This window comes from Lepidochelys kempii, chromosome 14, assembly GCF_965140265.1.
Source record: "Lepidochelys kempii isolate rLepKem1 chromosome 14, rLepKem1.hap2, whole genome shotgun sequence".
Taxonomy (NCBI): Eukaryota; Metazoa; Chordata; order Testudines; family Cheloniidae; genus Lepidochelys; species Lepidochelys kempii.
In genome coordinates this window covers 7,693,390-7,711,127 of record NC_133269.1, presented here as the reverse complement: position 1 = coordinate 7,711,127, position 17,738 = coordinate 7,693,390, and the positions used below count along the sequence as shown (strand labels likewise).

The following is a 17,738-nucleotide window of genomic DNA, read 5'->3' as shown; positions in this document are numbered from 1 at the left end:
TTTTTTTAAAATGGTTTGTCCCCTGTCCAGTACTGAGACAAAACTGGACGTTGTTTTGTCCAGTATCACAGATAGGGCATGCCATTTTGATGAGCACACTGCTTCACCTCTCCCCAGTGTGGCCTTGCACACCCCACAGGTATGAGATTATGCCAGCAGGGGCGGAAGAGCATGCTCTTCAAAATGGTGCCCTCCATGCAGTGTGACACTGCATGCATGTTAGTGGAGGTGGAGTCAAACAGGCAGGTGTGGGCCCACATTGTTCCCAGAAGTACCAGAATGTCTGGTACTCTGGGCATGCATGAGTGGCCACCTTAAGAGGAAGGGTTTGAGGAACACAGCCTGGGGCAATAGACCTCTGGACATTTCATTGGGTGCAGTGGTGCCAGGGGAAGTCAAGGTTTTAATCTTTACAAGGTAGTTTCCACATACCCTTTTGATGTAGTTAACATTGTTTAATAAAGTTGCAGCCAGCTGACTCTACTTTGTTTTCAGCCTTTACTGCCTAACTGCTGTGTCCTCTACAAATCAGGAGTGTCTAACTAGACAGAAAGCTAATCAAATGTGCTGTCTAGGGAAGATATTCAGAAATTATTGTAGAAATATCCTGTAAGACAACATGCAGCGGTACTAAAAAAAAACCAGTCCAAATGTGATTATACTGCAGCGTGTGCTATCAAAACTCGGTAGGAGCAGCAACTCCATGAATGCTCAAAATAAAGTTGTTTTTATAAAATTTGCCCATTTTTTAAAGTGATACAAGTTCCCACTAATTTACAATACGGAACCATTCAAAAGAAAGCAGGGCTTGATTTAAGCAGAAAATGATTACAAGTATCAAAATTCTCAGTGATAAATTGTTTAATGTGGACAAAGAATATAATTATTTTGCAAAAAACTTATTAATAGAATTCGGTGGGAGACCTTGAACTAGTGCTTCCTGCCCCAGTACCAGCCCCAAACTACCGTGGGGCAAACAGGGCACCAGAAATTCTGCTACTGGTTTCTAAGACAATTGGTACTCTATAACCAGGTCTAAACTGATAAACTTCCATGCCAAAGACAGAAGTAATTATTCTGAAGACAGGCTAGATGTGTTTTGTCAATGATGTTTCAAAAATGCAAAAGCAAACAAAAACCTGTATACAAATGCAAGTTTCATCTACTGAAAAAAAAAAATCTCTCTCTTATTATAAAGCTGTTCTTACCAGACTCCAATAATTTGATAAATGCTAATGTTTGTGCTGTTTAAGGCAAATATTGTAGACCAGTATCACAGTGTTCCTGAAATACTGATTTTGCTATTAATTTATTTTCAGTTTTGAAGCATTACATATGGTCAGGAACATAGTCTCCCTTGTGGTCTGCTCCGGCTGTTTCTATTCAATTCCAATCACGTAAATTTAGGAACGCAACCTCTCCGGTGGTCCAATGTAAACTGATTACTTACAAAATTATTTCCAAAGAGATGCTAACGTCAGTGGTGATTAATTTGCAGAATGGTGTATGAAATGACGCTTTTGAGAGTGGGCTCATCAGTGATGCTAGAGCTTTGACAGCAGCAAGTAAAATGTTTCTGGGCAAGAATAAGGGAAGGGATTCGTAATAATTGGTTTATAGAGATAAGACAGAAATCAAAGGAGCATTGCCTCTGAAAATGAACCCTGGCTGGGATAAAATTGGAATTCTTGGGAGTTATGTTACCAAATAAGTGTGCTGAGTCCCTACCTTCCTTTGATGGAATTACACTCCTTTAATTCACATGAGCCAAATGTTAATTATATCCACAAAAAAGTACTTGTATTGCATCTATATGCACAGTGCAGGGGTGAACTGCACAAGGGCTAAACAGTTATGGACTGTTTATCAAGGAACAGGATCTTTCGAGCTGTAACTGTGTGGTGCAGGCAGCAGCTGACTCATCCCCCAGTTAGCCACTTGTTCCCCTGGAAGCTGGAAATGAAGTTTTCCACCTTGCATTGCTCCATTTCAATGTCCTGATTGTGTTTGTACAGTAATGGAAAAAATTTAGTTTAACTTTTCAGTTCTATATGCTAATCTGGATGTGTTAATTTACAGTTGGCTTTTGTCTTGTGCATGGTCTTTTGCTATGAGATGGTCTTTTGATTTACTATTTACTTTTGTTTCATGTTTGGGTGATTGTAAGATGGGATCCACTTGCAATTATTCCTAAGTGTTATGTATCCCAATATCCCTGAAAACCCTGAATTAAAAGGCAGATGAGAATTTATTTAAAAAGTATCTGCAGACTATTCTACACAAATCAGGTTAATGGTCACCTCCAGGGGGGAGGTATTTATATTTAAATAGAGAAGCTTGCAACGTGCCTGAATGAATCAACTTTCCTTGATGAAACCAGACTGTTTTTTTACTTTGCAACAGGAAACAAGAGATGATCCCTACTGTGACAGGGCAGTTCTCTTCTGAAGATGTTTTTTGAGGCAAAGACACCAAATAAAAGATCAAGGTTAAAAAAAAAAAAAAGAAGATAAGAAAAGTCACCATAAAACTGGCTGCATAAGAAAGCCACATGATTATTATATTATGAAATATATGGCAATGAAAAATCATCATTTTTATTCTTTATTTAGTCCAATATTAATATATCTGATAAAATTATGTCAATATAATGTGAACATGTGATCTCAAAGATAAGAAATCTATTTTTAAATTGGATTTCCTATGTTTCATGCCATTTATTATCTACAGCTGTTCTGGATCTTATAATATGTTAAATATAATTTTCACAAACTGATGAAAATGGTCCCAATGCCATTTTGGTCGTAAGTGTTCTTAAAACAGTGTACAGTACAATACTTTCGGAAAATAATCTTTGTCAAGATTAGGTTAGCTTTGTACTGCTTGTGTAAGTTATATCAGTAGTCTTTACCCTCCCCCAGCATGAAAAGCTGCTAGAAACACCACATTACTATTTTTTAAAGCAATCTTACATGCAAATCAGAAAGTCCTGACATATATTTTTCAGGGCTAAGATATTATTTTTAATGGAAATAATTCTGTGAGGTGGCCTTTCAGTGAAATTAAAATGGGAAGTAAAATAGGTGATTTGGTAATCCAGGCACCAAAGCATCGGTTCAATATTTGTGGGCATTATATTCTATGGTATACTATAGTACAGTATACCTATATGAATATATATGTTTGTGGTATATTATACCATAACATAGGCATGCTATACACTGTATATATTTAAATATACAGTGAAAATAGATATAATCTGATATATGGAATTTATTCAACAGTTCCACAAGGAGAAAATAATCATGCTGTTTATCTAATTAAAGATGCACTATTTCCATTTTTCAAGAGAAGAACCAACTCATTTAACAACTTCTTAAAAATAAAGACATGCTGCACCTGTCCGGGTTTTGATGGCAAACTTTTAGTTAATGAACTTTTAATTTTAGGACTACATTATGGCAAATTACAAAAGATACATACTTCGAAAATTGGTGGTGGGGGTGATGGAGGGTGGTTTATACACTAAAGCAGTTTAAACTAGGAAAAAATAAAGTGTATCCTTAAAAGGCGATAAGAATGACAGCAATCCAAGTGTAAGAAAGTGCAAACATTCAGAAAAGAGTTTTAATAAAGAGAAATGAGCAAGAGCACACAGAGGAGAACACTACCTTTAAGAAGCGGATATTTATATGACAGCCCTGAAAAAGACAGGAGAAGGAGAAAAGCTTCTGCATTAGTAAAGGGCTAGCAAAGCAAAGCACCAACAGTTAGTAGCAGCAGTACACAAGGATAAAAGCAGCAACTCTAATACAAAGCAGAAAGTAAAAAAAATGGCTGTGTCAGTTGTGCAGATCACAGCAAAATCAGGAAAAAGGAAATACCCTCACCACCAGTAAGAATCATGGAACAGTACAGTAGGATACAGTGACTTAACACTCTCTATATCGGACTGTTATTCATTTTGTAAAGCGGATGAGACATTTAAAGCAGCTGATACTAATGATTTAATTAATGCTGACCTCAGTCCTGTACACACACACACACGCTTCAGATTATGCGTGTAACACCACTGATAGCATTACAAACGCCAGTAATCCCATAGATAAGTATGTGTATGAGTGGTTGTAGGACTGGAGTCTTAATATCAAAACTACAATAGGGAGATGTGATGCTACAAAAAATCCCCTTGGGATTTTCCCCTTAATTGGAATAGTTGGGGACTGTTCTCCGGCACAGGAGTCTGGAAGTTTTACCAAGGGGTCATGCAGTCACTCTTCATGCCCTCATGTTCCCTCTAGAGAGAATAAAGGGCAAAGGACTGCCTACCACCGCTTTTGGGCGGTCAGATCAATTTAGTGAGCACCATGAGTGGGATTCATATGCACAGGAACTCAAAGAAGAAAACCTTTTCTAAATTGAGAACAGGTGTTACTTCCGTCAGTTAAATCAGAGACTCTGGTTGATTCTAATTTTATTTGAACTAGTTCAGCTATCTTTTGTGCTTGGCATACAGACAACTTAATGTATGGTGGGATGAATATAGGGGGATGGTGGAATCCTATTAACTAAAGGCAGCATTATTTAGTGGTTATTGGGTGATTGCCATGATGTGGTCATTTGCAAGCTCTGGATGGTACTTAGAGCCTGTGGTATATTTCATTCAGTCAGCTAAACAGAGCCAAACATTTTTTTTACTTTTTTTTGTTTTCTGCTTTTCAGGACATCGCATCAAAGGAAATATAAAAAGAGGATAAGATTGTTAAGAGCAGATTTATGAGTTATGGATACACTGAGAATTATCTTAAAGTTGGTGAGATTAAAAATTTGGAGGAAAGCTGACCCAGTCAGTGCATTTATTGCCCCTTGCTTCTTTGGCCATTTTCTTGATTCTGTTTTACAGTTGTTTGGATATGGTCCAATAAAATAAATGATGGGTTGCAAAGCTTTGTGGGCAAATGGAAGACCTGGAGGGAAAACTGGGCACCCACAATCCACTATCCATCAGTGCCCTAAGTTTATACAGAAGAATTTGCTTTATTTCTGTCTATATTCTTGTAGGTGGTGTAGAATGCAACATGCCTATAGGTAAGATTACCTGATACTTTGAGGTATAAAACCCTGTTTTCAGTTTCTTTTAACTGTACCGAACAAACCATTCCGGCTGATATTTTCCATGTTGCTGGTATACCTAATGCTATTTTAAAAAAATGTTTTTTACGTTTCTGCTAAAGCAGTTCAGACATTTCTATAAATGAGATTAGGAGAAAATATCTTGTTTTGCCCATGTTAAAAAAATGCCTTCATCTGTTTCACTGAGACGCTCTAGTGCCTCCAACCTTTGCAACAGGGACTTCATTTTAGCACCCCATTGTGTCAGGAATGTATCTTTTTGCTGCCTGTGAAAATTCACTCAAATTAAGCCTAGTTATTAGCCTCTGAAATATTGCAGTTTGCACATGGCTCCGTAGAAGCTTCTTAGAGTTTGGCAGATAAATTCTCTGAAGCTCCCATCTGCAAATACTGCTTTTTCTGATAGAAGAAAAACAAAATAAAGCTATGGGAAACACATTTAAAACAGAAGAAATATTTCTTTCTAATGAACTAACAACACTGAAAATGCCTGTTAAAAAGCTAAATTTCACTCACGCAATCTTGACTTTGCTGTGTTTATCTACAGAAGTTTCTTCCTCCCTGAGCAAATCTTTTTTTGCTCTGTCTGCTCCCAGATTTAGTAGGAAACAGACATATCAACCCTAAACTGCACATGACTCAAAATGTTATAAGTATTTTAAAAAAACTGGGCTAACCCAATGGAATGTTTATTCATGCACTAACTGGGACATATTGCTTCTCTTAAAATGGATTAAACTTGCTCCTAAATAAAGATGAGCAATTGTCTAATCTGTGTCTTTCGCTAACTCCTCCCCCTCCCAATGATCTTCAGAACATCTCTTTTAGGAAGTTCTCCTAAGTTCCTTTGTCAATATTTTCATAATTCTGGAGGAGCTCATCTGGCCACTGTGTCTTACCAATACTCACTAACCAATTTTTCTCTTACCTATTCTGGGGTGACACTCTTCCATTCATTATTCCTTCTGACGCTTAAGGAAAATGTATTTCTGTCATCAACATCCTCTCTCATGAGCAAACGAAGCAAAGAATTAAATACTCTGCATTGGTAACCTATTTCATCATTAAGATTACACTGGGTAAGGTTTTGAAAAGTGCCTAAACAACTTGGGAGTCTAACTCCTATTTTCAAAAGCCACTTCGGACCCTAAGTGCCATGGACTTTCAATGAGACTTATACTCCTAAGGGCCAGATTTTCAAAGGTATTTAGGGGTCTAAAGATTTAGATAAGTGTTTAGTGGGATATTTAGAAGTACTTCGGCACCTAACTCACATTCATTTAAATGGGAGTTAAGTGCCCAGGTGCTTTTGAAAACTCCACTAGCTGTCTAGCTGCATCTTTAGGTGCCTATATAATCTTGAAAATGTATCCCTAAATGGTGCCTTAATCAATTTTGAAAATGGGTCTCAGGCTCTTCAGAACCAGTTATGTATTTCTGAAAATCTCTTATAGACCTCATCAGTTCTTGACCATTTAACTCTTACATTTTGAAGTTTTTCTTATCCTTTATTTTTGCTCCATTTTAAATTGGGCATTCAATTTCAACTTCTAAAGTTTGCAGCCACCCTTTGTAGCTGAGGCTTTGTGTACATCTCACCTGCCATTTTCTAATATTTAGTATTTGTGTTTCTTTATTCATACACAATAACTTTTTAAAAACTATGCATTAATTGCTAGATCTTACATATTGGCCATGAAAATATATAGTAGCCCACTTTGCTTTAAACAGCTCTCATGTTCCCTTTTTCTCCCACACCAAATTTCTTCTACCAAATATTCTGGGAATATTACCTTCTGAAATCTTTTTCCCTTTATTTATTTAGACTCTGAGTCATCCAGATTCTATTCCATTGTTCCTCCACTATAGGGCCTATAAAAAAAATTATCACGCTCAGAATGAATTCAAATTGACTTGAATACTGTATCATGGATTGGAAAATGGGCCAAGGACGATAAACTGAGAACTTGTTTAACATGTTCAATGCCTGATACGCTCTATTCTTTTTCACCTCTATCCACTATAAGTCAACTGATACCTGTTCTGGGCTATCATCTGGTTTCTGATTGTTCTTCAGGTCTATCTGTCCCTGTCCTTTGTGTTCTTGACAAAATTATGTCTTTGGTAAGCTGGCTCTCAGGATCAGCAGCTTTTCCTTGAAAGGCTCCCAAAGCTGACTGGGAACTGGTTGCAGATGGCAGAACAGCAGCAGGGATCACCTAGAACGTGCCACTGGCTCAAAAACAGCAGCATATTTCTCAGCATAGTCTCCCTATCCACTTAGGGTAGCTTACCTAAAGAAAAAATGAATAAACAAGCCTAAAATTAGAAGGAGACAGACAACGCAAGGACACAATGGGAAGAGAGATGATCACCGAGTCAGCATCAGGTGTACCCCAGTAAAATAAGGGTTAATTTGGCTTCGGCTATGCTAGCAAACATGTAGCCCTACAATGAATTACATTTAATTTGCTTATGCAAAATAGGCCCCCGAAATGCACCTTTATTGAGTGGAAGGGAAGAGAAAGAAGATACAATAAATAAAAGAGGCTTGCTCTATTTTTTATATAAATGTTATATACCGGTAAAAACTCAGCCATAGCCAGTAAAATAAGAGCTTTATTTATTTACTGTCTTGCTTACCAAAAGCACCCAGGAGCTGAATAATTACAAGAGTCATATAGAGATCACATCCCATTAGTTGCGCTTGTCTATTTGTTCTATGAGAGATGATTTTCTTTGATTTCTAGAGTGCTGAGCTACCCAAGTCAGATTTCTACTATTCAGGTGCCTACATCACTGCTTGTTAGACACACAACACAGTAACTCCTCTTAAAAACACATAAGCACATACTCTGAATAGGTGCCAAATATGAATTTCTCACAAGGAGGGAAAATGGCTCACATGATAGATCTATTGTAAGACCTCACAAAAAGAATGAAACCTATGCCTATTACAATCAAACATTCATTGTAAGTCATTTCAAGTGTGCAGGACTTACTATTTGCAGTATGAAAAGGAGTACTTGTGGCACCTTAGAGACTAACCAATTTATTTGAGCATGAGCTTTCGTGAGCTGCTCACGAAAGCTCATGCTCAAATAAATTGGTTAGTCTCTAAGGTGCCACAAGTACTCCTTTTCTTTTTGCGAATACAGACTAACACGGCTGTTCCTCTGAAACCTGTCATTATTTGCAGTATTTTACTCACAACAATGGACACTAGTTTATTTCATTAATATTTCAGTTAATAAGTGTAACTAAAGAATATTACTGGCAAATCAGGTAATAAACATTTAACTAAATAGCCAAATTCTCTCAGATGCTTAGTGCCCTCAACTTACATTAGAGTGTTAATGCTCAAGCATATTTTGCCAGTCATGTTTTATATTAAGGATACATTTATAAATAATTTAGAAAGGTTACTACATGATTAAGAGATGTTAACTTGTTACAGACATCAGTAGCTGGGCATAAGCATATTAGCAGACGAGTACACATAAGAACAGCCATACTGGGTCAGACCAAAGGTCCATCTAGCCCAGTGTCCTGTCTTTCGACAGTGGCCAATACCAGGTGCTTCAGAGGGAATGAGCAGAAGAGGCAATCATCAAGTTATCCATCTCCATCATCTACTCCCAGCTTCTGGCAGTCAGAGGCAAGGGACACCCAGAGCATGGGGTTGCATCCCTGACCATCTTGTTCAAGAGCCATTCATGGACTTCTTGTCCATGTACATATCTAATATTTTTTTGAATCCTGTTATAGTTTTGGCCTTGACAACATCCCCTGGCAACGAGCTCCACAGGTTGATTGTGCATTGTGAGAAATACTTCTTATGTTAATTGTAAGAACAGCTGCCCATAAATTTCATTGGGTGACATCTTGTTCTTCTGTTATGTGAAGGAGTAAATAACATTTCCTTATTCAGTTTCTCAACACCAGTCATGATTTATAGACCTCTATCATGTCCCCTCTTAGTCATCTCTTTTCTAAGATGAAAAGTCCCAGTCTTTATAATTTCTCCTTGTACAGAAATTGTTCCATATCCTTAATCATTTTTATTGTCCTTCTCCATACCTTTTCCAATTCTAATATATCTTTTTTCAGATGGGATGACCAGAACCGCAAGCAGTATTCAATGTGTGGGCATATCATGTATTTATATAATGGCATTATTATATTTACTACCTTATTATCTACCCCTTTCCTAATTGTTTCTAACATTGCTACCCTTTTTGACTGCCACTGCAAGTTGAGCAGATGTTTTCAGAGAAATATCTACAGTGTCTCCAAGATCTCTTTCTTGGGAGGTAACAGCTAATTAAGATCCCATCATTTTGCATGTACACTTGGGATTATGTTTTCCTATGTGCACTGCTTTGCATTTATCAACATTGAATTTCATCTGCCATTTTGTCACCCAGTCACCAAGAAGGCGTTATAGATGGTGACAAATTATCATTATCAGCCAACTATTGACCTGTTGGATTAAAAAAAATAATTAACTAACCATTTATTAACACTATTAGTTTATAAATGGTTAACATATTATTTATAAATGTATTGTTAATATGAAGTGTGACCATTTTTCCTGCTTTTTTGGAGGGGTTCAAAATTTGAAATATTTTAAATCTGTAATTCACATATTTCCAGCAGAAAGAAAAGGAGTACTTGTGGCACCTTAGAGACTAACCAATTTATTTGAGCATGAGCTTTCGTGAGCTACAGCTCACTTCATCGGATGCATACCGTGGAAACTGCAGCAGACTTTATATATACACAGAGAATATGAAACAATACCTCCTCCCACCCCACTGTCCTGCTGGTAATAGCTTATCTAAAGTGATCATCAGGTGGGCCATTTCCAGCACAAATCCAGGTTTTCTCACCCTCCATCCCCCCACAGAAATTCACTCTCCTGCTGGTGATAGCCCATCCAAAGTGACAACTCTTTACACAATGTGCATGATAATCAAGTTGGGCTATTTCCTGCACAAAAAATATTTCCAGCAGGTTCATGATCAAGAGCATATCATTACAACTTCCTTGTGCTTGTAGCAAACTGTAATTACTGACAAACTGTTTTCAGATCACACATTTAGTGGTAAAATGCCCAAAACAGACAGACAGAATGAATATATTTTTGAGGAAAGTGATGATGTTTTAAAAGAAAGCGCTTTCTCCATACTTCTCAGCAATAATATTGACCTAGGCTTTGATTCTCCCCCACCCCCGCCAGTTCTGACCATGCCTTATATCACGCAAGTTCCTACCTTGTACCCTGTACTGACGTTATGCCAGGACCCATGATTGCTGATCCACGGTAGGCCAAAGAGGAGACCACACTTTTCTCATAACGAATAGTCAAAACAAATGAACATTAGCTTCATCTACTTGCGGCAGCTAATGCCCAACACCAAGTGCATTACCCTTTCTTTTGGCACACGTCTTTGTGCTGTTGCTGTCTTGAGAAATGCATAACTAGATTTTCATTTCTACATTATCAACACCCTTCATGAACGAACACACACACACACACACACACACACACACACACACACAGTAACCCAGCTCAAAAAATTGTATACTGCACAGTAAAACCTAAAGGATGAAATAACACACAATCTATCAAGGGATTTTTCATATGCCATCATTCATTTCAGTAGTCTCCATTTAGTAAAATATTACTGATGAATATATAGAAGAGATTTAAAGTGTAAAAAAATGTATACTTTAAATGAGTTAAAGCTGCTGAAAAGGCGGCATTTGTTATCCAAATTCAGGGCCTATGATCATTTTGCATTTTGTGGACAACCCAGATTTTTTTGCGCACATGAAAAATAGTGACATTTGAACAACACTGAAATATCTTCTGAGAACATAAAACAACTGCTTCAAGTTTTTACCTTATTTACAACTTTATGTGGCATTATGACATTAGCACTTTTTTTTATCCCTTCTAAAATGGCTCTTACAAAAGGTTGTAAGAAAATAAAAAAAACAAACCAAGTGACATATTTTACCATTACATATAACCCGCTGGCCCCACTCCCACATCAACAAGAAAAAAAAACGTAAAAAAAGAAATCCTAAAATTTTCGCCACATTTTTTTGTGTCCGCAACATCAACTTTATTTGTCTACGGACAGCCTCAAAACAGCACTAGATGTCACTTTAAATTTGAAACACCAATATTCAGAGTCCAATGGGGAAAAGTCCAATCTTGATAGGATAAAATGTGAACAGGATCTTGAGTAGGAAAGACCTAATTCTCCAGCATAAATTTATTTTTCAGTAAGTACAATTGTACATGGAAGAAAATGAAAATATAAACTGGAGTTTTAAACACTTCTCAAAGGTATAAAATAAATCCTATTTCACGCTGCAGACCACAAGTATAGTACCTGATCCCAACATAGACTCAAGAGCAGTAGAAGCACCTATTCTTTTTGCAAGTGGAAGGCTGTTTTTCCTCATTTCCTCGGGTTAGCCTGTCTTTTATAACAACAGTGCAAAATTGGTAAACATAAAATCACAATGTCAGCGCTAAAGAAACAGGCTTGGGATTGTGTGCGCACAGCAGGCATTTTATTTAAGTCTGAGATAAATAATTTGGGTCAAATCCTCAAGTGCCTTATTAGGAGAGAGGAAACATGCCACGAATGTCTCAAAAAAACTGTAGATGTGGCCAGGAACAATACTGAGTTCACAAGAGTTTGCTCCTGTAGAGCCGCGAATATAAAGCCATTCCCACCTGTGCCAGGCCCTGCTGATGCTGGGTCTGTCTAGGTGCAATGAGTAGCAAGTATTCTGTTGGAACATCCTCCGTATGTGCAACAAGAGGCAGGACCAACCATTCCAATTTGCATCACAGTAGGCAGGAAATATCTGCTGCAGATATGGGTTTTTTTGGCAGTTTCTCTTTACTGCACATAAGCAGAAATGTCCCTCACTTAGTCTGAGACTTCTGCACCCGCATCAGTGCGTTCAGCGATTCAGGACAAAGCCCTTTTGTAAATATTTTCAAAGCTCTAATTAATCACTGCTTGACAAATAATAATTTCCGCTTAAAAAATTAAACTACTGTGCATTCCCTGAAACTAACATTTAAATGTTAAAATGATGCTGGTTCTGGGCCCACAGTTTAACGTTACTGACTGAAACGATCAGCCCAATCTTCTAAGTAGCCCAAAAATACACGCTACAAGAACGCACAGCAAAAATTATAATATATCTCAATGATGATCCACCTCATTCTTTTTTTTAAAAAAGCATTTCTGAGTTTAATTCATTATATAACAAGGGGGAAACATATGAAAAACATAGCTAGCACCACTTATATATAATCCTCACCTCAAACTTCTGTCTGAGTTCTACATTTCCATCATCATCAGCTTCTGGAATTGGGACATTGTAGTATTCACCTTCTTCCTGATTAAGCAACTTGTACCTGTGGAACACATGGGGAGCGGGGACAGGCCAAATTAATTTTACTTCTCTTTAAAATATGATTTAGTATCCTATATGTGGCCTGTCTGAAATATAGGATGAAATCCCATCCCTACTGAAGTCAATGGCATCATTCCCAGTCATGTCAATAGCGACAGAATTTCAACCACTGTCACAATAGTGTAGTAAAACTATTTTATAAGGTTTATAGTGGACATGCAATTCATTAAATAAGACAAGGATCCGACAAGATGTTGTTTTGTAAAATCAGTTACTATACATTTCTGAGCAGGGTTATGCTGACCATGATATATTTACTGTTATAGGCTTGCATATTCAAGATCAAAATCACGCCCACATTGCCAAATTCTGCTCTCAGAATTGAGTTTGCAGCACCGGCTGGTTGCAGGAGGAGTTTCACACACACATTCAAACGCAGACTTTTGCTTTTAGTATTTTAATTTTGGGGGGGATTATTTATAATTTAACTGCTCCGTGTTTAATTTAATGATCCATGAATTTACAGCATATGAAATTATGCAAAAAGCATAAGGAAAGTCTTGGGGTTGAAAATATTGCTATGTAACTTTTTAAAATTTCCTCTTTCTCTAAGGCACCTCTTACCATCCACATGCTGGCATTTTCATAAGCTCTGACACCCCAAATGATAGAGATCCCATGAAATCATTTCTAGTTGTTCGATCCCAGTCCCAAACTTCTATAGATAACCGTCGATCTTTGTCCGTAGGTTTCAATTTACTACAAAAGGGGAGAAAAAATTAGAAAAAAAATGGCACGTTTTAAGTTTTCAAAAGTACAACTCAATAAACCATGCAGTGCTACATAGATAACATAGCATTACAAAAGGATTTAACTTACAATGTAAATGACTCATTCCAATGTGGGTTTAGAGTGGAACGGATAGTTTTTGTTTTTTGTTTACTTTCATTCTTAGGGTCAGGGATAAGTTTCAGCTTCACATATGGATCTGAAAGTCCGTTTGGATCCATAGGGATTAAGTTTTTTGCTTCTCGTACTGCAAATATAAAATGTATATATGTATTATGCATCTATTAACAGAAGAGAAATAGCTTAATGCTATTTAAATAGCACTACAAAACATTATTAACAGAATAATAACGTTAAGTCAAAGGTAAGAAAAATGTAGATTACTGATTTTAAGCTGGTTAGAAAATAAAACTAACAAAAACCCTATGCAGATCCACTATTGAGATCAGGTGAGTGGACAAAACTTTGACTGCTGTGGGCTGAGGTTCATTTACGGATATTTGCTTCTACCCTGAGCATGGCAGGACGAAATGGTCGGTGAGTTAGACAATGCACATAAAACACTGGCACACAACAAATGTTATTTTCTGCCCATGGTATGATTGTTTAGCGTCCAAACCGAACACAAAGAACTTCTAAGTTGGTAACTATTCTATGTGCCTTTATTAACTTGGACAAATAGCAGTACTGTATTACATTTTGCCGCACTTGCAAACATGAATAAAAGGAGAATTTAAGAAGTCTGGGAACACAGCAAACAGATGCGTTGTTTGTTCAATTTCTGAATCACAAGACCCATCTTATTGTATTCAGCAGCCTACAAGAGTAGGATACCTTTGCAAATGTTGGTACCTTGACTACAAAAAGATGTTAAGTTGCTGCCATGAAACAGAGGGCTGAGAAGAGCATCTTTTAAATTCTGTAACAGTTTGAAACTGGTACATATACAGCAAAGGGGATGTTGGATAAACTGTAATTGATTTAAGTTCAGAAGGCATTATAAATGCACTTGGATAAACCTGCAATACATATGAAGCCAAGTGTCAGGGGCTATTTTACTTAATGTACTTTTAAAGTAATCTATATGCTCAATTATATAACCACAGGGTTGCTTATTTTGGTGCTTATACAGCCTGTTAACAGGGCCGCAGGTACCTGAATTGTGAACAACAGATTTCACAAGGATGTGTTGCATTGTGGGTAAGCTGTACACATTTTTTTATAATTTTATAATAATGGAGAACATACAATGTTAAACTCTCTACAGACTAGATATTCATGAAAATGTTAGATGGAGCCACTACAAGAATAGGAAAAGGCATGTCAGAAACTTAAATCAAGGTTACTATGCTGTTTTAATTATCTCAAGTTCCACAAGAAAGTTGTGGTTGCTTCCAATTTTCTGATATGGGGTGGGGAGCACAAATGTGCCCATTTTGTACTTTCTAGATTCTGAATTAACACCCCACACGGTATTGATCCCAAACAGGTGTGTGAGACAGATGAGAACAGTCTATAGTCTGCACACAGGGACATTCAAGTTGGGGGTCTCACGAGGCCATACCCTGAGAGGTGTCGAGCAACTGCTGACATCAGTGGGAACTGATGCATTCATCAGAGGATCAGTACACCCAGATTTTGGTCCACTAGTGACTGCATCAGCAGCAAGCCTTAATTAAACAGTCCAGCAGCCACAGCAGAGGAGTGCTTTAAATTAATGAGAAAATGTATTAACTGAAATTCTCCTCTGTGCAGAAAGCCGTCACAAGGCCAATGTGCCATGAAAGTCATGCTACCTGGAGTGTTTACGTGGGGCTTAAGTGGTACAGCAGCTTTGTGTTGGCCCTCAGACCAGGGGTGAATTTCACCCTATCGAGAAACTCTCCACACCCCCAAACTTGCCACTTTGTGCTGAACTCTAATTAACATTAACGCAGATTCCATTTGTGGAACAATCGCAGAGCTTGCAACAGAGATCCACAGGACGTATCACAGAGGACAATTTGGGCCTTTCAGTTGCAAAGCAAACTGTGGGCTGAATAAGCCTATCCAAACCAGAAATATAAACAATGGCTTGTATGTATAAAATTTTGCTCACTGGAGTAGCCTTCTGAGCTACACATTTCACGGTCCTGAGAGCTCCATAGTCCCCAGAACTGCTCTGACTTATACTCAGTCTGCCTATGAGCTCAGAAGGGCTATGAACAGCCAAGAACAGCTGCAGTGCAGCGGTGTTCTGGCCTTGGCTTCTTCCTCTGAGCCCGTCCCTTGGGGCTGCAAGGGATGCTGGCGTAGAGCTTTTCTGCCAGTGGTACACCATTCCTGAGTACGGTGGGGGGCGAGAGGGGAGGAGGAGAGCAACTGCTTTTAAGACACTGGAACAGCATAAAGAGGCCTCAAGGCAATGGAGACTCTTGCCTCAAAACTAATAACCCTTATTTCTTGTTTTAAATATCTAAATTCAATCTGTCGTCTTTCAGTGCAGCAGAACATTCCATTTCCAAGCTCTGCCACATGCATGACAGCATTCTGTCTTGAACCAAGAGAATCCCCACTAATTCCAAACGTCACATACTAAGATGGCAAAATTTTCCTCAAATATTTTAATAAATAAACAAGCGACGGATTTTCTTTAACTTAACCCATCTGTTTCTGTCTAACTTTGTGTTTTTAAAAATTAATATTACACTCTCCCACCCGATTTCACAAAATGGTAACACTTTGCTGTGAATATAGTTAAACTACACTAACAGGTGTATAATTTCCTGGTATCCACAACCATTGCTTCTCTTTCTTTGCCTTTGTTTGTTGAAACGACTGAAGACACACGCACTGGCTTTAGAGCAAAATAATATAAAACTGCTTAGTATGCAGCCATTATTTGACCCTAAGTTTGAACCGGGAACTTCTGAAGAAGAATCTTGTGATATATTGATTCTAATGGAATGTTTCTTGATTTCGTATAATAATTAATGTATTTCATAAACTGAAGTTTAGAAGCTCTCTGCCTGACCCACATGCCTGATTAGAAAGCTATTTACAGTAACTAAACCTATCCACAAAAAGAAAAGGAGTACTTGTGGCACCTTAGAGACTAACCAATTTATTTGAGCATGAGCTTTCGTGAGCTACAGCTCACTTCATCAGATGTTTACCGTGGAAACTGCAGCAGACTTTATATACACACAGAAATCATGAAACAATACCTCCTCCCACCCCACTGTCCTGCTGGTAATAGCTTATCTAAAGTGATCAACAGGTGGGCCATTTCCAGCACAAATCCAGGTTTTCTCACCCTCCACCCCCCCACACAAATTCACTCTCCTGCTGGTGCTAGCCCATCCAAAGTGACAACTCTTTACATAATCAAGTCGGGCTATTTCCTGCATAGATCAAGGTTTTCTCACATCCCCCCCACCCCCATACACACACAAACTCACTCTCCTGCTGGTAATAGCTCATCTAAACTGACCATTCTCCAGGTTTAAATCCAAGTTAAACCAGAACATCTGGGGGGGGGGGGGTAGGAAAAAACAAGAGGAACAGTTTCCTCTTGTTTTTTCCTACCCCCCCCCCCAGATGTTCTGGTTTAACTTGGATTTAAACCTGGAGAATGGTCAGTTTAGATGAGCTATTACCAGCAGGAGAGTGAGTTTGTGTGTGTATGGGGGTGGGGGGGATGTGAGAAAACCTTGATCTATGCAGGAAATAGCCCGACTTGATTATGTAAAGAGTTGTCACTTTGGATGGGCTAGCACCAGCAGGAGAGTGAATTTGTGTGGGGGGGTGGAGGGTGAGAAAACCTGGATTTGTGCTGGAAATGGCCCACCTGTTGATCACTTTAGATAAGCTATTACCAGCAGGACAGTGGGGTGGGAGGAGGTATTGTTTCATGATTTCTGTGTGTATATAAAGTCTGCTGCAGTTTCCACGGTAAACATCTGATGAAGTGAGCTGTAGCTCACGAAAGCTCATGCTCAAATAAATTGGTTAGTCTCTAAGGTGCCACAAGTACTCCTTTTCTTTTTGCGAATACAGACTAACACGGCTGTTCCTCCTAAACCTATCCACCGCAGCAAATATTTACAGTGGTTGTGTCTGTCTGCTTTAGGATGCTCCTACTATAGAGATATCTGTTTACACTAGGCTTCATACCATCTATTTGCCATTGATGCTACCACCAGTCCAGCTCCAATGCTGATAGCAACAGTGGAAGCTGGTGGCTGCCCAAGTTTTAACCACAATCTTCTCTAACCCTGCTTGGTACAGATCTATATGACACAGAAGCATATTCAGCTCCACCAGAGGGAATGATAGCATCAAGTGGTAGCAAAGGTGGGAAATTTTAGGCAAGAAATACTAGG

At 38.2% G+C, this 17,738-nt stretch overlaps 1 protein-coding gene across 1 annotated transcript in view; it reads right to left on the bottom strand.

Annotated features, from left to right (window-relative positions):
* The window catches only part of PRKCA (protein kinase C alpha), a 324,685-nt gene that overhangs the window by 62,185 nt on the left and 244,762 nt on the right, over window positions 1–17,738 (bottom strand). The window contains exons 7-9 of the mRNA XM_073311390.1: window positions 13,465–13,621; window positions 13,210–13,344; window positions 12,490–12,586 (exon numbers count right to left, since the gene is read on the bottom strand). Of these exons, the coding sequence (XP_073167491.1) occupies window positions 12,490–12,586; window positions 13,210–13,344; window positions 13,465–13,621 (389 nt within the window). The remainder of the gene's footprint in view (window positions 1–12,489; window positions 12,587–13,209; window positions 13,345–13,464; window positions 13,622–17,738) is intronic.